General features: G+C 42.3%; 1 protein-coding gene and 1 long non-coding RNA gene across 2 annotated transcripts; both read right to left on the bottom strand.

Moving 5' to 3' along the window:
• Window positions 1-7: 7 nt before the first annotated feature.
• On the bottom strand, window positions 8-11969 carry LOC310996603 (uncharacterized protein; the record flags this gene model as incomplete). The annotated part of the gene is made up of 3 exons (XM_083986025.1): window positions 8-138; window positions 2369-3008; window positions 4794-11969. The coding sequence occupies 3 exons, from the start codon at window positions 11967-11969 to the stop codon at window positions 8-10; spliced, it is 7947 nt and encodes a 2648-aa protein (XP_083842151.1).
• Window positions 11970-13657: 1688 nt separating this feature from the next.
• Window positions 13658-21303, bottom strand: LOC310997594. Its single transcript, XR_014595946.1, has 3 exons — window positions 21271-21303; window positions 15590-15653; window positions 13658-13734 (listed from the first exon to the last, which is right to left on the bottom strand). It is a non-coding gene; the product is annotated as an uncharacterized lncRNA (long non-coding RNA).
• Window positions 21304-23596: the final 2293 nt, after the last annotated feature.

Below are 23596 nucleotides of genomic sequence, written 5' to 3' on the forward strand. Positions count from 1 at the left end.
TGACCCTCTAGGGCGGTACACTGGGGTAAAACTGTTCAGGATGGGCTTTTCTGACCCACCGGGACAACGGGAAGGAGATGTTTGGTTGAGGCTCTGGGGGGGGTGGGCTCCTTTCTAAACTCTCGGGTCTTTCTGACCCTGGAGGGCAGCACAAGGGTTAAGAGACATTTTAGCTTTTATATTTTATAAGATATATTTTTTGTAAGAACCACAATTAATAAATATAGGTTATATATTTCAGTGAATATCTAATTGTTTTTAGCATTTGTTAGATAACTTTCTTTGCCCAATAAATTAAAACATGTTGGAACTATCAATGTCTCCTCTCTTGCAGCCAGAATCTCACTTACTTTTAACCTCAGACTGTCACAATGATGGATCAGAAGTCAGACTGCCTCATTCTTTAAGTTTTAACCTGAATATACAAGACATGATTGATTTTCCCAACGATCAAAGTATACGAAACCGAACCGAAAACCATGACCACAAAACCGTGAACCGAACCGTTTGTTTGAACATCTTTTAAATACATATTGCCGCTTAAAGCAGAAGTAAGCGATATATTTGTGTTAATATAAGTCTTAAATAGTTATATCTTCCGACAGCAATCACTTACATAGAGTGTTTGGTCTGAAACACGGGTCTGTCAGTCACTCTATCTGCTCTGAGCCGAGGAGAAAACATTTATCGTATCCTACAGTTTTTATCCAATGAGGAGAGAGAACGGCATGCAGGGCTGTGTGTGCAGCCAAGGGATGCCGTGAATGTGGTGACGTAGGGACGAGGACTGTTATGTTGCGTTCAAGGCAACTCGTAACTCGTGTTTTTCCGACCTGTGAAGTCGTACCAGTTCGATCTGGTACGAGTTCACGGGTCGAAAGTTACGAGTGGCCGTTATAGTGACTTTCACCGGTAAAACAGGTCGGAGAAACACGAGTGGGTTGCCTGGAACGCTACAAAGTCGTAAGTTGTGACCTTTTACAGTCTATGGTTGTGACTTGAAGCTGTAATTTACGGTTTCAAAAGCCTGCCTGGAACGCAGCATTAGCCAAAACGACCGGATCACTTACTTCTGCTTTAATATGTTTTATGTAGCCTATGGCATTTTTAAGCTTCATGTGTGTTATTGGACAGAAAGAGCAGCGCTGCCTAGGAGCATAGCCTACGTACAGAAAACACATTTACATCAATAAATAAATGTTTCACAATGAACCAATCAGTCTGTATTAAATTTTATTTAGTTTGAAGGCAAGGTTTGCAAGGTTCATCTGATGGACATCAAGGGACAGATTCTCCAAGTTTTGCACAGCTTTTGCTCATGCTAAACCTGCACAGGCTGAAGACCCCCTTCACATATTTTAAAACCAAACACAGAGAGACAGATTGTGCAGGTTTAACAGGAGCAAAAGCTGTGCAAACCTGAGTAAATATGGACCCTAGTCTCATGCTAAAATTGACTGTAAATTCACCTTTAAAGTTTTTTTTTTTTTTTTTAATTCCCCGGGGGAGCATGCCCCCGGACCCCCCTAGGGGGTCGGTATCTGGTCACCTTTTTTACCCCTGATGAGTTTGCACCCCTGTATTTAATCAGTTCTTGTCTGGTGTAGATGGGAGCTGGGAGTCAAACACCAACAGACACAATGTTCATCATTGATAGATATTTATTGAATAGAATCAGGAGTTATCATCAGCATTACACAGAGGAGAGGACGCCTCTCCATCAGCTCTACAGAAACTTAACACACCAACGTCACTAACACAGGACTCGTGTCAACATGTGGTAAAGACTTTCTCTCAGCTTCAGACTTCTTCTTCCTCCTCACACACATCCTGCTGTCGTCCACACTGTAAATATTTTCAACACTAGAACAAACACACAGGAAAGAGACTTCAGCTCCTCCAGGCTAACCTCCTTTATATTGAGTTTCTATTTAGTTTCACAACAACTTCAATATTGTAATTTCATGTGGATTATCTACAATACGTCGATAAAATAAGATAATCCTTTATTCATCCCACAATCGCAAATTTACAGGGTTGCAGTAGCAGAAAACAGCAAAGAAATGTATAAGATAGATAATTAATAGTGAATGATAAACAATGAGGACATGATTATTATCAATTCACACAACTGACTTATATCTCATGATTTGACTGTAAAGTTACAAAGTCATTGATGATTGAACAAAAACAACATTCAGAAACAGCGGCAGTTTCTCAGTCATACAGTACAGAGAGATGACCACATTTAGGTATACTTGTTACTGTTGTTATTACAGGAACATCACAGCTGCTGAGTCATCATCACATCACCCTGTTGTCTATTTGCTCACATTTAGGTCCTTCATCATTTCTTTCACTGTTTTACCAGCTGTTGTTAGTTTTTCATACATGGAGCGCACTCCTGCACTGGTTGCTTCATCCATGCGACTCTTCATCTTCTCCAGTTTCTGGATCTTTGTGTCACCTTTCTCCTTCATCTTCTCAATCAGGAAGTCCAAGTGGACATAAGTGGACACTGATTTAACATTCAGGGCGATTTGATCCAGTCTGACAACATGTCGGTAGGCCTCTTCAAGACACTGAGTCTTCTCTGCCATCAGCTCTTTCATTTCCTTCTCTAGATTTTTCAGGTGAGCAGGATCAACCCTCATGACTTTTCTTGTCTTGGTGACATACCTCCATGTTTCTTTCACATGATCTGATGCAGGACACTTCCTGGTACATGATGTGCAGCTTCCTCCCACCATCACCTCACAGTGACTAGCGCGTACAGCCACTGTGCATCCTGGGTAGTGACAGTTCTCTTTACAGATGTTACAGGTAACAGCTCCATTATAACCACCAAACCACCGCCAACCGCCAGGGATCTTCTCTTTCACTTTGTAGGGCTCATCCACTTCGACCTTGAACTTGATGTTCTTCAGGTCACATTTCTTCTGAGCTTCTTCAATCTGTCTGATCTCTGTCTGTTTCAGTTCAATCAGTTGGATTCTCTCCTTCAGGTTCTGGATACAGGCCGTAAGTCTGATACGGGAATTCAATACTTCGACTGTTGTCTTCACCTTTTGAGGTGTGCCTGCTTCCAGGAACTCAGTGAACTCACCCATTTCATCTTGTGTAGTTTCCCATGCATTTTTTAGAGCTCTCTCCTCCCTCTTTGTCATCTCTGTTCTCTGTTTCGTCTGTTGGTTGTTAAACAGGAAGTGAACAGGTTGATTCTTCTCATCTCTGGCACATTTAATACCTGCAGCATCGAGAGCTTGGAAAGCGTTTTCAGGTGTTATTCCATCTGAGTGTGTCATCAGAGCGATGATGTTGTTCTCCATGTCGTTTCCAAACAGGGACATCACTGAATCGAAGATGTACTTCAGTCGGTCATTCAGTCGATTGTCTGACGCCTTCATCACCAGACCCACTGCACTGAGTTCATGAACTCCTTCTGAGCGGAACAAGTCCAATAATCTGTCACTGACGATGGCATCTAGCTCCATTCCTCTGGTGTCTCCAAATCCAGGAGTATAAATGATGGTCAGAGAGAAGGGCAGTGTTTGATCTTCAAAACCAAAGACCTCGTACACGATCACATCTGATGCCTGACTTTCAGTATGACTTCTCTGCTCATTCTCTACGATCTCAAACCAGATGTTGTCTTCAAACGTCACTCCCATGGCATAGTTCACCAGAGCATTGATCAGAGTAGATTTTCCTGCTCCTGTTTCACCAACCAATAAGATGGTTTTGTTCACTTTGTCCAGGTTCTTCTCACCAACAGTCTTTCTGGTCAGAGTTCCTATCTTCTCTTCCTTTGGTCTCAGTTGGTACAGAGCAGGAGATCCTGGATGGATCAAAGTACTCTTGGAGATGATGTCCTTGTATTTTGTTGAGATGTTACTGACCTGGACGCAGGCCATCGGTCTGATATGGGAATTTAACACTTCAACTGTTGTCTTCAGCTTTTGAGGTGTGGCTGCTTCCAGGAACTCAGTGAATTCACCCATTTCATCTTGTGTAGTTTCCCATGCACTTTTTAGAGCTCTCTCAGACCTCTGTGTCATCTCTGTTCTCTGTGTCGTCTGTTGGTTGTTAAACAGGAAGTGAACAGGTTGATTCTCCTCATCTCTGGCACATTTAATACCTGCAGCATCAAGAGCTCCAAGAGCGTTTTCAGGTGTTATTCCATCTGAGTGTGTCATCAGAGCGATGATGTTGTTCTCCATGTCGTTTCCAAACAGGGACATCACTGAATCGAAGATGTACTTCAGTCGGTCATTCAGTCGATTGTCTGACGCCTTCATCACCAGACCCACTGCACTGAGTTCATGAACTCCTTCTTCTGAGCGGAACAAGTCCAATAATCTGTCACTGACGATGGCATCTAGCTCCATTCCTCTGGTGTGTCCAAATCCAGGAGTATAAATGATGGTCAGAGAGAAGGGCAGTGTTTGATCTTCAAAACCAAAGACCTCGTACACGACCACATCTGATGTCTGACTTTCAGTCTGACTTCTCTGCTCATTCTCTACGATCTCAAACCAGATGTTGTCTTCAAACGTCACTCCCATGGCGTAGTTCACCAGAGCGTTGATCAGAGTAGATTTTCCTGCTCCTGTTTCACCAACCAATAAGATGGTTTTGTTCACTTTGTCCAGGTTCTTCTCACCAACAGTCTTTCTGGTCAGAGTTCCTATCTTCTCTTCCTTTGGTCTCAGTTGGTACAGAGCAGGAGATCCTGGATGGATCAAAGTACTCTTGGAGATGATGTCCTTGTATTTTGTTGAGATGTTACTGACCTGGACGCAGGCCATCGGTCTGATACGGGAATTTAACACTTCAACTGTTGTCTTCAGCTTTTGAGGTGTGGCTGCTTCCAGGAACTCAGTGAATTCACCCATTTCATCTTGTGTAGTTTCCCATGCACTTTTTAGAGCTCTCTCAGACCTCTGTGTCATCTCTGTTCTCTGTGTCGTCTGTTGGTTGTTAAACAGGAAGTGAACAGGTTGATTCTCCTCATCTCTGGCACATTTAATACCTGCAGCATCAAGAGCTCCAAGAGCGTTTTCAGGTGTTATTCCATCTGAGTGTGTCATCAGAGCGATGATGTTGTTCTCCATGTTGTTTCCAAACAGGGACATCACTGAATCGAAGATGTACTTCAGTCGGTCATTCAGTCGATTGTCTGACGCCTTCATCACCAGACCCACTGCACTGAGTTCATGAACTCCTTCTTCTGAGCGGAACAAGTCCAATAATCTGTCACTGACGATGGCATCTAGCTCCATTCCTCTGGTGTGTCCAAATCCAGGAGTATAAATGATGGTCAGAGAGAAGGGCAGTGTTTGATCTTCAAAACCAAAGACCTCGTACACGACCACATCTGATGTCTGACTTTCAGTCTGACTTCTCTGCTCATTCTCTACGATCTCAAACCAGATGTTGTCTTCAAACGTCACTCCCATGGCGTAGTTCACCAGAGCGTTGATCAGAGTAGATTTTCCTGCTCCTGTTTCACCAACCAATAAGATGGTTTTGTTCACTTTGTCCAGGTTCTTCTCACCAACAGTCTTTCTGGTCAGAGTTCCTATCTTCTCTTCCTTTGGTCTCAGTTGGTACAGAGCAGGAGATCCTGGATGGATCAAAGTACTCTTGGAGATGATGTCCTTGTATTTTGTTGAGATGTTACTGACCTGGACGCAGGCCATCGGTCTGATACGGGAATTTAACACTTCAACTGTTGTCTTCAGCTTTTGAGGTGTGGCTGCTTCCAGGAACTCAGTGAATTCACCCATTTCATCTTGTGTAGTTTCCCATGCACTTTTTAGAGCTCTCTCAGACCTCTGTGTCATCTCTGTTGTCTGTGTCGTCTGTTGGTTGTTAAACAGGAAGTGAACAGGTTGATTCTCCTCATCTCTGGCACATTTAATACCTGCAGCATCAAGAGCTCCAAGAGCGTTTTCAGGTGTTATTCCATCTGAGTGTGTCATCAGAGCGATGATGTTGTTCTCCATGTTGTTTCCAAACAGGGACATCACTGAATCGAAGATGTACTTCAGTCGGTCATTCAGTCGATTGTCTGACGCCTTCATCACCAGACCCACTGCACTGAGTTCATGAACTCCTTCTTCTGAGCGGAACAAGTCCAATAATCTGTCACTGACGATGGCATCTAGCTCCATTCCTCTGGTGTCTCCAAATCCAGGAGTATAAATGATGGTCAGAGAGAAGGGCAGTGTTTGATCTTCAAAACCAAAGACCTCGTACACGATCACATCTGATGCCTGACTTTCAGTATGACTTCTCTGCTCATTCTCTACGATCTCAAACCAGATGTTGTCTTCAAACGTCACTCCCATGGCATAGTTCACCAGAGCATTGATCAGAGTAGATTTTCCTGCTCCTGTTTCACCAACCAATAAGATGGTTTTGTTCACTTTGTCCAGGTTCTTCTCACCAACAGTCTTTCTGGTCAGAGTTCCTATCTTCTCTTCCTTTGGTCTCAGTTGGTACAGAGCAGGAGATCCTGGATGGATCAAAGTACTCTTGGAGATGATGTCCTTGTATTTTGTTGAGATGTTACTGACCTGGACGCAGGCCATCGGTCTGATACGGGAATTTAACACTTCAACTGTTGTCTTCAGCTTTTGAGGTGTGGCTGCTTCCAGGAACTCAGTGAATTCACCCATTTCATCTTGTGTAGTTTCCCATGCACTTTTTAGAGCTCTCTCAGACCTCTGTGTCATCTCTGTTCTCTGTGTCGTCTGTTGGTTGTTAAACAGGAAGTGAACAGGTTGATTCTCCTCATCTCTGGCACATTTAATACCTGCAGCATCAAGAGCTCCAAGAGCGTTTTCAGGTGTTATTCCATCTGAGTGTGTCATCAGAGCGATGATGTTGTTCTCCATGTTGTTTCCAAACAGGGACATCACTGAATCGAAGATGTACTTCAGTCGGTCATTCAGTCGATTGTCTGACGCCTTCATCACCAGACCCACTGCACTGAGTTCATGAACTCCTTCTTCTGAGCGGAACAAGTCCAATAATCTGTCACTGACGATGGCATCTAGCTCCATTCCTCTGGTGTCTCCAAATCCAGGAGTATAAATGATGGTCAGAGAGAAGGGCAGTGTTTGATCTTCAAAACCAAAGACCTCGTACACGATCACATCTGATGCCTGACTTTCAGTATGACTTCTCTGCTCATTCTCTACGATCTCAAACCAGATGTTGTCTTCAAACGTCACTCCCATGGCATAGTTCACCAGAGCATTGATCAGAGTAGATTTTCCTGCTCCTGTTTCACCAACCAATAAGATGGTTTTGTTCACTTTGTCCAGGTTCTTCTCACCAACAGTCTTTCTGGTCAGAGTTCCTATCTTCTCTTCCTTTGGTCTCAGTTGGTACAGAGCAGGAGATCCTGGATGGATCAAAGTACTCTTGGAGATGATGTCCTTGTATTTTGTTGAGATGTTACTGACCTGGACGCAGGTCATCGGTCTGATACGGGAATTTAACACTTCAACTGTTGTCTTCAGCTTTTGAGGTGTGGCTGCTTCCAGGAACTCAGTGAATTCACCCATTTCATCTTGTGTAGTTTCCCATGCACTTTTTAGAGCTCTCTCAGACCTCTGTGTCATCTCTGTTCTCTGTGTCGTCTGTTGGTTGTTAAACAGGAAGTGAACAGGTTGATTCTCCTCATCTCTGGCACATTTAATACCTGCAGCATCAAGAGCTCCAAGAGCGTTTTCAGGTGTTATTCCATCTGAGTGTGTCATCAGAGCGATGATGTTGTTCTCCATGTTGTTTCCAAACAGGGACATCACTGAATCGAAGATGTACTTCAGTCGGTCATTCAGTCGATTGTCTGACGCCTTCATCACCAGACCCACTGCACTGAGTTCATGAACTCCTTCTTCTGAGCGGAACAAGTCCAATAATCTGTCACTGTCGATGGCATCTTGCTCCATTCCTCTGGTGTGTCCAAATCCAGGAGTATAAATGATGGTCAGAGAGAAGGGCAGTGTTTGATCTTCAAAACCAAAGACCTCGTACACGACCACATCTGATGTCTGACTTTCAGTCTGACTTCTCTGCTCATTCTCTACGATCTCAAACCAGATGTTGTCTTCAAACGTCACTCCCATGGCGTAGTTCACCAGAGCGTTGATCAGAGTAGATTTTCCTGCTCCTGTTTCACCAACCAATAAGATGGTTTTGTTCACTTTGTCCAGGTTCTTCTCACCAACAGTCTTTCTGGTCAGAGTTCCTATCTTCTCTTCCTTTGGTCTCAGTTGGTACAGAGCAGGAGATCCTGGATGGATCAAAGTACTCTTGGAGATGATGTCCTTGTATTTTGTTGAGATGTTACTGACCTGGATGCAGGTCATCGGTCTGATACGGGAATTTAACACTTCAACTGTTGTCTTCAGCTTTTGAGGTGTGGCTGCTTCCAGGAACTCAGTGAATTCACCCATTTCATCTTGTGTAGTTTCCCATGCACTTTTTAGAGCTCTCTCAGACCTCTGTGTCATCTCTGTTCTCTGTGTCGTCTGTTGGTTGTTAAACAGGAAGTGAACAGGTTGATTCTCCTCATCTCTGGCACATTTAATACCTGCAGCATCAAGAGCTCCAAGAGCGTTTTCAGGTGTTATTCCATCTGAGTGTGTCATCAGAGCGATGATGTTGTTCTCCATGTCGTTTCCAAACAGGGACATCACTGAATCGAAGATGTACTTCAGTCGGTCATTCAGTCGATTGTCTGACGCCTTCATCACCAGACCCACTGCACTGAGTTCATGAACTCCTTCTTCTGAGCGGAACAAGTCCAATAATCTGTCACTGACGATGGCATCTAGCTCCATTCCTCTGGTGTCTCCAAATCCAGGAGTATAAATGATGGTCAGAGAGAAGGGCAGTGTTTGATCTTCAAAACCAAAGACCTCGTACACGATCACATCTGATGCCTGACTTTCAGTATGACTTCTCTGCTCATTCTCTACGATCTCAAACCAGATGTTGTCTTCAAACGTCACTCCCATGGCATAGTTCACCAGAGCATTGATCAGAGTAGATTTTCCTGCTCCTGTTTCACCAACCAATAAGATGGTTTTGTTCACTTTGTCCAGGTTCTTCTCACCAACAGTCTTTCTGGTCAGAGTTCCTATCTTCTCTTCCTTTGGTCTCAGTTGGTACAGAGCAGGAGATCCTGGATGGATCAAAGTACTCTTGGAGATGATGTCCTTGTATTTTGTTGAGATGTTACTGACCTGGACGCAGGTCATCGGTCTGATACGGGAATTTAACACTTCAACTGTTGTCTTCAGCTTTTGAGGTGTGGCTGCTTCCAGGAACTCAGTGAATTCACCCATTTCATCTTGTGTAGTTTCCCATGCACTTTTTAGAGCTCTCTCAGACCTCTGTGTCATCTCTGTTCTCTGTGTCGTCTGTTGGTTGTTAAACAGGAAGTGAACAGGTTGATTCTCCTCATCTCTGGCACATTTAATACCTGCAGCATCAAGAGCTCCAAGAGCGTTTTCAGGTGTTATTCCATCTGAGTGTGTCATCAGAGCGATGATGTTGTTCTCCATGTCGTTTCCAAACAGGGACATCACTGAATCGAAGATGTACTTCAGTCGGTCATTCAGTCGATTGTCTGACGCCTTCATCACCAGACCCACTGCACTGAGTTCATGAACTCCTTCTTCTGAGCGGAACAAGTCCAATAATCTGTCACTGACGATGGCATCTAGCTCCATTCCTCTGGTGTCTCCAAATCCAGGAGTATAAATGATGGTCAGAGAGAAGGGCAGTGTTTGATCTTCAAAACCAAAGACCTCGTACACGATCACATCTGATGCCTGACTTTCAGTATGACTTCTCTGCTCATTCTCTACGATCTCAAACCAGATGTTGTCTTCAAACGTCACTCCCATGGCATAGTTCACCAGAGCATTGATCAGAGTAGATTTTCCTGCTCCTGTTTCACCAACCAATAAGATGGTTTTGTTCACTTTGTCCAGGTTCTTCTCACCAACAGTCTTTCTGGTCAGAGTTCCTATCTTCTCTTCCTTTGGTCTCAGTTGGTACAGAGCAGGAGATCCTGGATGGATCAAAGTACTCTTGGAGATGATGTCCTTGTATTTTGTTGAGATGTTACTGACCTGGACGCAGGCCATCGGTCTGATACGGGAATTTAACACTTCAACTGTTGTCTTCAGCTTTTGAGGTGTGGCTGCTTCCAGGAACTCAGTGAATTCACCCATTTCATCTTGTGTAGTTTCCCATGCACTTTTTAGAGCTCTCTCAGACCTCTGTGTCATCTCTGTTCTCTGTGTCGTCTGTTGGTTGTTAAACAGGAAGTGAACAGGTTGATTCTCCTCATCTCTGGCACATTTAATACCTGCAGCATCAAGAGCTCCAAGAGCGTTTTCAGGTGTTATTCCATCTGAGTGTGTCATCAGAGCGATGATGTTGTTCTCCATGTCGTTTCCAAACAGGGACATCACTGAATCGAAGATGTACTTCAGTCGGTCATTCAGTCGATTGTCTGACGCCTTCATCACCAGACCCACTGCACTGAGTTCATGAACTCCTTCTTCTGAGCGGAACAAGTCCAATAATCTGTCACTGTCGATGGCATCTTGCTCCATTCCTCTGGTGTCTCCAAATCCAGGAGTATAAATGATGGTCAGAGAGAAGGGCAGAGTTTGACCTTCAAAACCAAAGACCTCGTACACGACCACATCTGATGTCTGACTTTCAGTCTGACTTCTCTGCTCATTCTCTACGATCTCAAACCAGATGTTGTCTTCAAACGTCACTCCCATGGCATAGTTCACCAGAGCATTGATCAGAGTAGATTTTCCTGCTCCTGTTTCACCAACCAATAAGATGGTTTTGTTCACTTTGTCCAGGTTCTTCTCACCAACAGTCTTTCTGGTCAGAGTTCCTATCTTCTCTTCCTTTGGTCTCAGTTGGTACAGAGCAGGAGATCCTGGATGGATCAAAGTACTCTTGGAGATGATGTCCTTGTATTTTGTTGAGATGTTACTGACCTGGACGCAGGCCATCGGTCTGATACGGGAATTTAACACTTCAACTGTTGTCTTCAGCTTTTGAGGTGTGGCTGCTTCCAGGAACTCAGTGAATTCACCCATTTCATCTTGTGTAGTTTCCCATGCACTTTTTAGAGCTCTCTCAGACCTCTGTGTCATCTCTGTTCTCTGTGTCGTCTGTTGGTTGTTAAACAGGAAGTGAACAGGTTGATTCTCCTCATCTCTGGCACATTTAATACCTGCAGCATCAAGAGCTCCAAGAGCGTTTTCAGGTGTTATTCCATCTGAGTGTGTCATCAGAGCGATGATGTTGTTCTCCATGTCGTTTCCAAACAGGGACATCACTGAATCGAAGATGTACTTCAGTCGGTCATTCAGTCGATTGTCTGACGCCTTCATCACCAGACCCACTGCACTGAGTTCATGAACTCCTTCTTCTGAGCGGAACAAGTCCAATAATCTGTCACTGTCGATGGCATCTTGCTCCATTCCTCTGGTGTCTCCAAATCCAGGAGTATAAATGATGGTCAGAGAGAAGGGCAGAGTTTGACCTTCAAAACCAAAGACCTCGTACACGACCACATCTGATGTCTGACTTTCAGTCTGACTTCTCTGCTCATTCTCTACGATCTCAAACCAGATGTTGTCTTCAAACTTCACTCCCATGGCATAGTTCACCAGAGCGTTGATCAGAGTAGATTTTCCTGCTCCTGTTTCACCAACCAATAAGATGGTTTTGTTCACTTTGTCCAGGTTCTTCTCACCAACAGTCTTTCTGGTCAGAGTTCCTATCTTCTCTTCCTTTGGTCTCAGTTGGTACAGAGCAGGAGATCCTGAATGGATCAAAGTACTCTTGGAGATGATGTCCTTGTATTTCTTTGCGACATTACTGATCCATCCATCCATCCATCCATCCATTTTCATCCGCTTATCCGGAGTCGAGTCGCGGGGGCAGCAGTCGGAGCAGGGATCCCCAGACTTCCCTCTCCCCGGACACTTCCTGTGGAGAAAAGGTAGAGTAATGCTCAAACCACAGAGAGACAAACACACCTAAATGATGGCCGAGTGTCTCTACACTGCAGGTCAAAGGTGATAAGAAACTGAACACACTGAGGAGACTTCACATCAGGGACAGAACAAGGACAAGAACACCTGTTTATTGTGTCACTAGCTGCGTTTCCATTACAGATTTTCGCAAAATAAAAGCGATATTTCTGAAACTTCGAAAAAGTGCAATTTCCATTTGCAAGTGTTTCCATTGAAAGGTATTTTGCGAATGAGCCGTAATGCGTCTTGCGTTTCTATGGTGACGGCACAGCGATCTCAGCTGCCGACAGCTGTTGCTGTTATTGTTTTTAACAAAGACAAAAACAGCGCTTGATTGCTGAAAGGCAAAGCCCGTGTGGCGCTGGCAGCGGCCACAAATAAGGGCGCACTCACACTAGGGCCAGTTGTTCTGTACAATGCCCCCTCCCCTGTCCCCCGCTGGCCCGCACTCACACTACCTCGAACCCAAGCTGCTCAAGCACGGTTGCTTCCGTTGATATAGAGGGATTATTTGTTTACCAACACGGCGGATGTACGCTTTAACCTGACTGCAGAAAGAACGGAGCCTTTTAAACACCAGCGGTGATGAGGCAATATAGGTGGTTGTGTCCACACACCCGTACTGGTTTATGTGACTTAAGGTGACATTTCGGCGCAGGTGGGAGCGGGAGCCTGGATGCGAGCCAGTCTCCTTCAACCATGCACGGAAAAGGGGAATGATAGGAAAGGTTTTTCTAATTTAATGAGAAACAATGCCCAGGTCAGCAATGCATGACAATAAACATGTGGTATTTGTCCCCTCAAGTTACATAAACCAACACAGCGTGGACACACACAACTCCGGTGACGCCGGTGATGTATAGAAAAGCGAAAAAAGTGTTTCCATTACACTTTTGCGATACACGTTTGTATCGATACGTCTTAAAAACCACCTCATGAGAGCGTAAAAACTTTGTTATGATATTTGAGAGTTTTTTCGAAATGTAGGTGTTTCCATTACCAGTTTTTAATTTCGATATTTAGGTTTTGCGCATTTCAAGGGGTAATGGAAACGCACCTACTGTTACTTTCAGTCACTAGCTATGTCCCAATTCAGGGGCTGCAGCCTTCAGAGGCTGCATTTGAAGGCCAATTACGTCACAGTGCTGCGCGAAGGCTGGCCCAATTCAATTTAATTCGAAGGCTCCTCCAAATGCGGCCGACAAATGCAGCCTTCCTTTGCCTGTTCTAGGAAGACGCACCGCACCTCCCGTATTCCAAGATTCTTTGCGCGCCTTTGTGCTCTGTACCGCCGTTGCGAGCCGGGCTCCGCTGGCCGTACAGGTGAGAAGTGGAGGAATGGAAGAGCCGTTGCAAGCGCCACTTTCAAATGTTTAACGTTAGGACGTTGTTAGGACGTTTACATTCGGACACAATCAGGAAAAACCGTCTCATTTACCGACGGTTGACGCAGCCTCCGGAGGAGCCTCCAAAGACCACGTAGGCTGGGTCTTCCAAAGGCTGCAGCCGCTGAATTGAGACACAACTACTGTGTGTTGTTGCTTACTGGCGTTACTCAAGTTGCCATGGTGATTCCTGGTGCAGGGCTCCAAGCGGTGAAGGTGAAACAGGTGTGATGGTTTCTGGGCTTTGGTCTCTGCATCAGATTAAAAACAATCAGTGAAAGCTGAACAACAGACTGGTTCATCAGTGAGGAAAGAACAGGACAGAAGAAAAAGGACCGGACCAACTCCCAGTTCCATGTGAAGCTGTTTTCAGACCTGGAGCTGCTCTGATCTGGTCTCAGTCAGTTCATCAGTAAACTGTGTTTCCTCTCAGCTCATGACTCTCAGAGAAAAGACCAGACAGTAAAACAGGTGAAGGAAGCTTTCTTTTTCTTTCTTTTCTTTCTTTCTAATCCAACCAAGCCAATTTCATGACAATATCATGGCATATAACAACATTTCTTATTCAATGGTTGGAAGGGAGCAGGGAGAAGATACATCTTATATTTTCTGCCCCTCACTCAATGTCTGAGGAGCTGAGGCTGAGGAGGTTCTCAGTCTGAGTGTGTTGGATAATACACGCTTCATTTGAATGAATAAAGAAATGTGTTGTTTGTTTCAGGTTTGTGTCACAAACAATCGGTGTCAGATTGTCATTTGGTTTTTACAATGAAACAGTTCAAGTTTGTTTTGGTGGATTTTCTCTTCAGAAACAGCTGAAGAACAAGTTGTTTTTGGACTTTAAAGCAGAAGTAAGCAGAATGTTTGTGTTAATATAAGTCTTAAATAGTTATATCTTCCGACAGCAATCACTTACATAGGTTGGTACGAAACACGGGTCTGTCAGTCACTCTGCTCTGCTGTAAGCCGAGGAGAAAACTTATTGTATAGCCTACTTCCTTGTATCCTACAACCTTTATCCAATGAGGAGAGAGAACGGCATTAAGGGCTGTGTGTGCAGCCAAGGGATTGCGCGTGAATGTGGTGACGTAGGGACGAGGACCAATAGATCCATGACGAGGGCGGGGGCTGCTAACTAACGAAGTTAGCCAAAACGGCCGGATCGCTTACTTCTGCTTTAACTACGAGCTGTTTTTATTCTTCGTGGTCAAAATGCGGATTTTCTACTTTGTCCAATAAAAACTTAGAATCAGTAGGAAACAGCAGCAGAGTCCAGATTTGTTCATGTTGTGAGACTGTGGTCACAACAGGAAGGAGCTCCACCTGTAGGATCGTCTCTGGGCCACAGGGTGGCGCTGTAACACAGCTTCACATGGACATACATATTAAAGCGTGTGAATAATGTTTGCGGTTCTGTTGAGTGTCTGTGAATCACAGCTTATATCAACAGGATAAAACTACATCAGATGTAACATTGATATCAGTTTGTTCTCTGCCCAAATCAATAAGATTGTTATTATAGTGATCAATAATTCTTATAACTATCCGTATTAGTGTTAAATGTATGGAAACACTCAGAGGACAAGAACATTTATAAACAGTCATTTCAGATCAGATCAAATAAAATCTATGTTTGTTCATTTACAACAACTTTTTTTAAATTGAGTAGGTCAATTCACCAGCTTTCAGCTTTTCCCTGCTCCAAACTATCATTATCAGGCCTATATCTATCTTTAAAAATCCACTACTGGTCCACCTACTTAGAAATAATAATCAACGAGTTAGATAATAAATACATTTTCCATCAAAACATATTGATCCAGTCTTCAAACTTGCTGACAGTATGAAGCTGGTTCTGATCACTGAGTCAACAGGTGAGTATCCTGGTACAAAACACAGCTGCAGTACAGTAAACAGATTTAATGGTGTTTGATGGAAACAATCTTTCTTTCCAGTTTTTACATGGTCTGTCATTTTATTTTCATCTTCAATTAATTTGGTTTTGCACCTAGAAGATTAAATTCCTTATATCTCTGTCTTCAATGTTTTATTCACGACTCATGACCTTATCTGTGTTGAAACCATAACTGCGTTCATGTTACTCACCGTGTTGCTATAGTGATGCCTGATGCAGACAGCTGAAGGTCACACAGATGTGATGGATGGATGTCTGGAAAAGGTTTTAGAAATAAATCAGAAAACCTTCATCACAGCTTTGTTCACCTGTAACAAACATGTAAGAGACATGATTACACATCTGTCACACAGATGTTAAACAACATGTTCAATTTACCAAACGTCACCTGTTCTTTTCTTCCAGCTCATCATTTTACTATAATCACCTTCAGTTTTTATATTGATTCTTGACGCTCAGAGAAAAACGGTTTCACTTAGCTGTAACTGAATAAACATACAAATATGTTTCATGGGTTTTGAACCAAATCTATCTGAGGGAGGTTGTCTCACTCTTTTTTTTTTTTTTCTCTTTATTTATAGTGCAATGCAGGTAATAAACAATACAAGTGTGAAAGTGTGTAAGACGGGTGAAAAAACAAACATATATAGCAACACAGGACAGGACAATACACAGTGATAACTACTATAACCAATCAAATGAAATAACAAAAAAAAAAAAAAAAAAACAATAAATGAAAAATAAAGAGTAAAATAACACAATTGAAATAACAAAGACAATGTTTTTGTTTAGGATACGCGTTGTGTGTGTAAGTGTGTGTGTGTGTGTGTGTGTGTGTGTGTGTGTGTGTGTGCGTGCGTGTGTGTGATGAGCATAAGTATGTTGGATTTCTGATGTAGATATGGCAAAAAGAAAGGGGGGAGAGATAGCAGAACAATAGTAATAAATAATTAAATAGGTAGTAAATAATAATAGTGAGAGAGAGAAGAGGAAAAAAAAAAAAAAAAAAAAAAAAAGAAAACACAAGGAGGGCTTTGGGGAGGCGCCTCCTGCCGGCACCCCGCGGACCGGGACTTCCCGGGGTGGGCCTAGGGCGAGACTAGTCAGGACAGCAGAGGGAGAACAGAGTTTAATGTAATTGTAAATTTGTTTTCTGTGGTTTTCCTGTTATTTTTTTTTTGCGATTTAATTCAGTTGAAATAAATTCAGTAGTTTAATTTGGTATGATTCCTTGTTTCCTCTTTTTTTTTTTTTCCCCTTTAATTTTCTTTATTTATTTATTTATCCATTTTATTTCTTTATGTTTCCCTCTCCTCTCTCCCTCTGCCTCTAGCTGTTGCTTGCTTTGGGCCGCCACCAGGCCCGTAGGAGGTGGCCGGTCCATTGCAAGTCGACTTCTTTATAAAACCGACCCCCCCCCTACGGGCGGGGTCAATTGTATATCGGGCCGACATGTTGGCAGAAAGCTGTCCCAAACCAGAGCCACCGCCAGCACCTCCACCCCCAGGTACCTCCCAGCCCTTAGGGTCCAGCCCACCGCCATCCCGTCCCTCAGATGAGGAAATGATAAAGAGAGGAAAAAACAGAACAAAACAAAACGAAACAAAGAAAAAACTGATAGAGTGAGTAAATGTTGAGGATTAGTGTCAGATGTATGTGTGATATGAATGGTGGAATTAGTAATATTTATACTAATAGTTCATTAATTAACAAAGTGAATATGCCAAAACATGTTTACACACTGGTAAGGTTGACAGTAACAAAAATAACAACAATAATCAATAGAACATGAAGATGATAAAAAACAAATAAATAAATAAATAAACAAAATAAATAACCATAGTGACAACAATAACCATAATGATGATCTACCCTTTTCCCCTTCCCTCCCTCACCTCCCATCCCCTCCTTCCCCCTTCTTCCCTCCCCTCCCTCCCTCTTCCCATTCCCTCCCTCCCCTTGTTTCCCTCCCCTGCCTCCTTCCCTCTCCCTTTTTCCCTCCCCCCCCCTCCTTCCCCCCCTTTTCCCTCCCCTCCTTCCCCCTTTCTCTGTCCCCAGCCCCCTCCTTTCTCCCCCCTTTTTTTCCCCCTCCCCTCCCCTTCCCTCCCCTCCCTCACTCCTCACCTTTAGTCTCTTCCCCTTCCTCTTCTCCCCTCTACTCTTCCCTCCTATTTGAACCAATCAATAATTCAAGAAACAATGTTGTTTAATGTGATGCGTTGGTGGAGGGAGGGTGATTGTAATGAGTAAATAAGTAATGACAGCAATAATCAACAAAACATACAAAAAATAAAATAAGTAAAAATAAAATATATAACCATGGTGACAACAATAACCATAATGCTAATCTTCCCTTTTTCCCTCCTCTCCTCCTCCCTCTCTCCCTCCCCTCCCTCCCCCTTTTCTCTCCCCTCCCTTCCTTCCCCCTTCTTCCCTCAATCTCCTCCCCTTCCTCCTCTCCCCTCTGCTTCTCCCTCCCATTCAAACCAAATAATAACAATAATTCAGAGACCAATGTTTTTTTGTTTGTTTGTTTGCTTGTGTTGGTGGGGGGAGGGTGATTGGTTCTCAGGCAAAACAAATAATGCAAATACCATTGGATAATAAGAAATAAAAAAAAAAGAAAGACAGATGACAAATCAGGTCTGTAGGAAGTTTATGAGTGGAGACCAGATGGAGAGGGGTTCTATTGCTGAGTGTTGGTTGGAATCTTCCATGGAGATGTGGTCAGTGAGGAGGTTTTTCCAGTGTGTTGTATTGATATTGTTTTTGGATTTCCAGTTCATGAGGATGGTTTTCTTGGCGATAGTTAGCGCTATGAGAATTAATTTATTATTAGGTCCTATCAGATTTATTGTTGATGTGTCGCCAAGTAGGCAGAGAGACGGAGATAGTGGGATGTGGCAGCCCAAGAGATGTGACAGTGACTTTGTGACCTCATGCCAAAATTGTTGAACAGGAGTGCAATGCCAGATGGCGTGGATATAAGTGTCTGGTGTCTTTTGTGTACAACTGGTGCAAATGTCTGAAGAGAAACCCATTTTGTGCATTTTCTGTCCTGTGTAGTGTGTCCTGTGAAGAATCTTGTATTGTATCAACTGTAGATTTGCATTTTTTGTCATAAGATAGATGTTTTGGCAGATTTGAGTCCAGAAGTTGGCATCAGGAGCAATCAACAGGTCGGTCTCCCATTTTATTGTTGGAATAGTGAGTGTTTTATCTGAGTTTGTGATGATTCTGTATATTTTGGAGAGAAGTTGTTTAGCTGATTGAATGTTAATTAAGTCATTGCATGATGGAGGAAGATTCAGGTTAATAGTTTTAATATCAAGTGCCGCTTGAATTGATGATTTGAGTTGTAGGTATTCGAGAAATTGATTGCTCCTGATGCCAAACTCCCGGACTAGGTGAGTAAATGAAACCAGTGTGTTGTTCTGAATGATGTGTTGTAAGTGGGTGATCCCTTTAGTTGACCAGGTGGAGAAGTGAAGTGGTTTCTTGTTGCTACGAAGGTCAGGATTGTTCCAGATCGGAGTGAACTTAGATGGGCCCACCAGGCTGTCAGAGTCGCTGCTATTGTTGTTGTTTTGAAACATTGGTGGTGTTTAATCGAATTACTGAGAAATGGTAAATCTGAGATGGAGATGGTTTTGCAAAAAGTCTGTTCTATATCGAGCCATGTATTGTCTGATTGGTGGGGATGGATCCATTTATATATGTATTGTAACTGATTTGCAAGATAGTAATGATAGAAATTTGGTGCTGCAAGACCTCCCTGTGTTTTTGGTTTCTGAAGAGTTGTGAGTTTGATTCTTGGTGGTTTGTTTTTCCAGTAAAATTTTGTTATGATGGAGTCAAGTGATTTGAACCAATTCAGTGAGGGTTGAGATGGAATCATAGTGAGAAAATAATTAACTTTGGGAAGTACTGACATTTTTATTGTAGCGGTTGTCTCACTCTTACCAAAGACAAACAATCATGATCGCATGACATCATCAGTAGCTGATGCAGAGAATAATCTATTACCAGCAAATATACAAAAATGTTTTAGTATTCATGAGGGGAGTTATAATTTAAGGGGTAAAAGTAACTTTAATTTAACGTTAATTCGGACAAACAGGAAAGGTTTTTGTGTTTCAGTCAGCAGGGTGAGACTATGGAACAAGTTCACTATGGAGTTGAAGCAGTGTCCAAACATGAAACAGTTTAAAAGGAGGTACAAAGAGTCTATTTTTCAGAGGTACAGGGATGAGGAAGATGTTGGGTAGCACCAAGTGTATGAAGTTACTGTTCTTATTTTTTTTTTTTATCTTTTTATACTGGTCATTATCTTGTGTTGTTGTTTCTTTTCCTTTTGTATGTATGTGCGCGTGTGTTTGTGTATGTATCTGTATGTGGGCATGTGTATGTATGTATGTATGTTTGTATGTATGTACAGAGGTGGGTAGAGTAGCCAAAAATTGTACTCAAGTAAGAGTATAGTTACTTTAGAATAATGTTACTCAAGTAAAAGTAAAAAAGTAGCCATTCAAACATTTACTTGAGTAAGAGTAGAAAGTACTTGGTGAAAAAGCTACTCAAGTACTGAGTAACTGCTGAGTAACCTCTGATTTGTTTGTTTAATGATCAGTGCGTAAATGTAGGCCTAATCAAATACACAAAAATATAATAGCAATGAAAAAATCCAGATATTGCCAAAGAACAACATTTAACAACTAAGACAAAAGCCTAAATGACATTTTTTACAAAGTAACATAAATGAAGACAAATTCAGCCACAATAACTTACATAGGCCTATGAAAGGTCTATGAACTGTCCATAAGCTCTTTGTGTGGGTGTGTGTGTTTGTCTGTGACCCTGTGTGTGTGTGTGTGTGTGTGGGGGGGGGGGGGTCCTATGATTGGTTTCTAGTGAAACCAAAGTCACATGACCACATGTGACTAGGAGTCACATGTCTCCAGGTGTGTATGGGGTTTAAAAGATGGTTAAAAGAAGGCAAACGTCGCGAGTGGCTACATCTGATTGGTGAAACGCAGTCATGTGACAGAGGCTCAGAAGTGTCTCCATTAAAACAAAACAAACAATTTGCACATTGGATCAATAAGAAAAAGTAGCGAGTAGCGACCGGAATGAAGCTCAATGTAACGGAGTAAAAGTACCGCTTCTTCCGAAGTAATATACTCAAGTAAAAGTAACAAGTATGCTGCATTGAAACTACTCTTAGAAGTACAATTTATCCAAAAAGTTACTCAGGTAAATGTTACGGAGTAAATGTAGCGCGTTACTACCCACCTCTGTGTATGTATGTATAATTAGTGTGTATAAGTAAATTATATTCATGATTTCGTAATATAAGATCTGTTTAGACAAGGATCTTAGTTAGTCATATATAAGGAGAGGGGGTGGGAGTTTATACGTTTTACTTCTTCTCACTCCTTTTCGACTATGTATTCTATATCTCATGTTTAAATATTTTGTCTTATTCTATTTTTTATTATATTATTTTCATATTTGAAATAAACACTTAAATCAATCAATCAATCAAAGTCTTCATAGCAATAACAAGTCAGTCTAACTCAAATAGGTTTTATATCTGATGACGTTACAATTTAAGTAATAACAAGAGGCTTCTTCACTGAGTGACGCTGTATCTGTGCTATTTTAATGCACAGTGAAGATTAGACTCTGAAAATAACTGTAAAACAGATTTGTCTCATATCAGACTGACAGCTGACTGATAACACCAGCATAAGTTAAGCCTGGCTGTTAGCCTGATCAGGAGCAGGCTAGCTGCACAAAAGATTTCAATAGGGTTTTAGGGCCCTCCGGTGCGTTCGGGCCCTAAAAAGGATTAAAGTCAATGTGATCTCACCTGTAGAGTTGTCTCCAGGTCGCTCTGTGATCCTAAGGTGGAGAAAGAGCAGAGAGGAGCCACTGTTTATATCAGGAGGAGGGTGGAGCTTCTGAGGTCACATGATCTCACTGAAACTACTTAAACATAAAATCTTATTGTTCTATGCATCTGAAATGAATTATAGCATTTCCCACAAAATAAAGTGAAGTTACAGTCAAATATCCTCCAGTGGGTATTCCAGCTCAGAACCTGCGTCTGTTAATTTTCTATAAAACCAATAAACTCAATCATTTCATTTTGTGATTGAACTTTATTAATAGAACAAAGGAAAATTTGATCAAGAGAAGGCATCCTGGGATTGTTCTACAACACACAGAACAACAGCTCCACTGCTGCTCTGAAGTCACACAGTTTCTCTGAATGTGACCACACACATACAGGGGGGTGGGGGAGCACAGATTTAGTATTTTTTATATAAAGTATGTTTTCATTCTTCCATTACATTACTACATACAGGTCTAGCAAGTAGTACAGCGCTTGGAGTTGTTTTCAGTGGATTTGTGTGTACACATACATTTCTTGAAAAAATGCCATTTTAAAAGGTACATTGTGTAGGAACTACTCCCATCTAGCGTTGCGGTTGTATATCGCAAGCAACTCAATCGTATTTTTCATGCTGCATTCACATGAAATCTCTGGTGAGTTTCCGTGGTTTCCTACCGTCACGCTGCCACTGAAGGTAAAAACATGGAGACACCACATGGCAGCAGCACCGAGCTTACCCGCTCCATGGAGATATGAATGATATGAACGGCTCATTCAGAGCTGAAAGGAACACTTCACTTTGTTGATGGGGGGGATTACTGATTAATGAAGAACAGACTTTTGAACAAAATAATCGATTTTCGTGAATAGATAACAGAAGAAGTTACACAATTTCCCTTAGCCAATTAGATGACCCAGAGCCCCACACCTTCTGCAGGCAGGAGAGGGTTAAAATTAACACCTTATTTCATTGAATGAATTCATTGAATTATTCTCAAAATATTTTTGTCCATATATTTATTCAGTTGCCATAGTCTATTCAGTGTTAAGTATCTATAGGTGGTTTGCAGTCACGTCATTCCGATGACATCTTCATCTTCACATCAAATACGTCTTCCCAATAATAACAAGGTATTTCAATTTTGAGTGACGTGTCTAATGTAGGAAACTGTGTGTAATGTTCTGCAAAAAATGTGTTGAAGAATTGCAAGCAAAGTATCACCATTGAAATATTGTACAGTGGGGCTGCAACAATGAGTTGATAAAATCGATTAAAATCTGTTTTTAAAAGCGTTGGCAACAAGTTTCATTATGGATTTGTTGTGTTGCACGATTAATATGTCACTCACTATGTCGGAGAGCTGATCCCTGATAGACGCAGTAACACAACTTCATGGGTGCAAATTGCCATAAAACGCTATAAGAGCAGAGTGTGCTGTTGGTATTGAAACATTGAAACATGTGTTGTGATTTCTCACAACTATAATGATAATTTATTATAATGCCTCACAACGGAAGCACCATTTATGTTATGCTCTGGCACAACTATGAGAAAAGTTATTAAGAATGTTATGATGCCTCACACGTGGCTCCAATTATGTTGTGATTTAACACAAATAATAGGATGGCTCACGCGGAAGCGCCAAAATATAGGGAATTCTAAGAGGGTTATTTAGAAGTTCTAAAAACTAAGACAAGCTACATACACTATGCACATGTGTGTGTGTGTGTGTTGGTGAAAGTGTATGACTATGTGTGTGCGTGACCATGTGTCTGTGTGAGGTGTGCAGTGTGACCTCAGACAATGGAAAAGATGGAGGATGGTTGCTTTGTCCTCAGACAAAGAGAGTTACAACCACATGGCCTCCAAGATGGCCTCTGTAATGGTAAATTTGAATATGCCTTTGTTTTAATCACTTGTGACGTCCCCACCCCCTGCTTTCCCTCCAAGGTATCAGATCTTCTTTTGTTTGTTACCCATTTGTATTTTAATGTCTAGACCTTGTAATTGCATTTCAAGTTTCAGAGACACCCAACCTCTCATTTCCTCATGATATACTCAAACCCTTTTGTATTTTCAATTGCGTTGATTAGACCTCTTAATCACACTCCAGGATGTCGGTGCCAATACCTGTGAAAAGATATCCTGAGTAGGGGGCTGACCCCTGCAGCAGACAAAGGGGTGTGGAATATACCTGAGGGGGCGTTCCTCGGGTATAAATGTTTATGTCTCCCCATTGTCTTGGTCTTTTCTTTCTTGGTCTCTGACCTTTCCTTGTCGGCCGGCCAAGTCTCTATT

Source organism: Trachurus trachurus (assembly GCF_905171665.1).
Source record: "Trachurus trachurus genome assembly, chromosome: 14".
NCBI classification, from domain to species: Eukaryota; Metazoa; Chordata; class Actinopteri; order Carangiformes; family Carangidae; genus Trachurus; species Trachurus trachurus.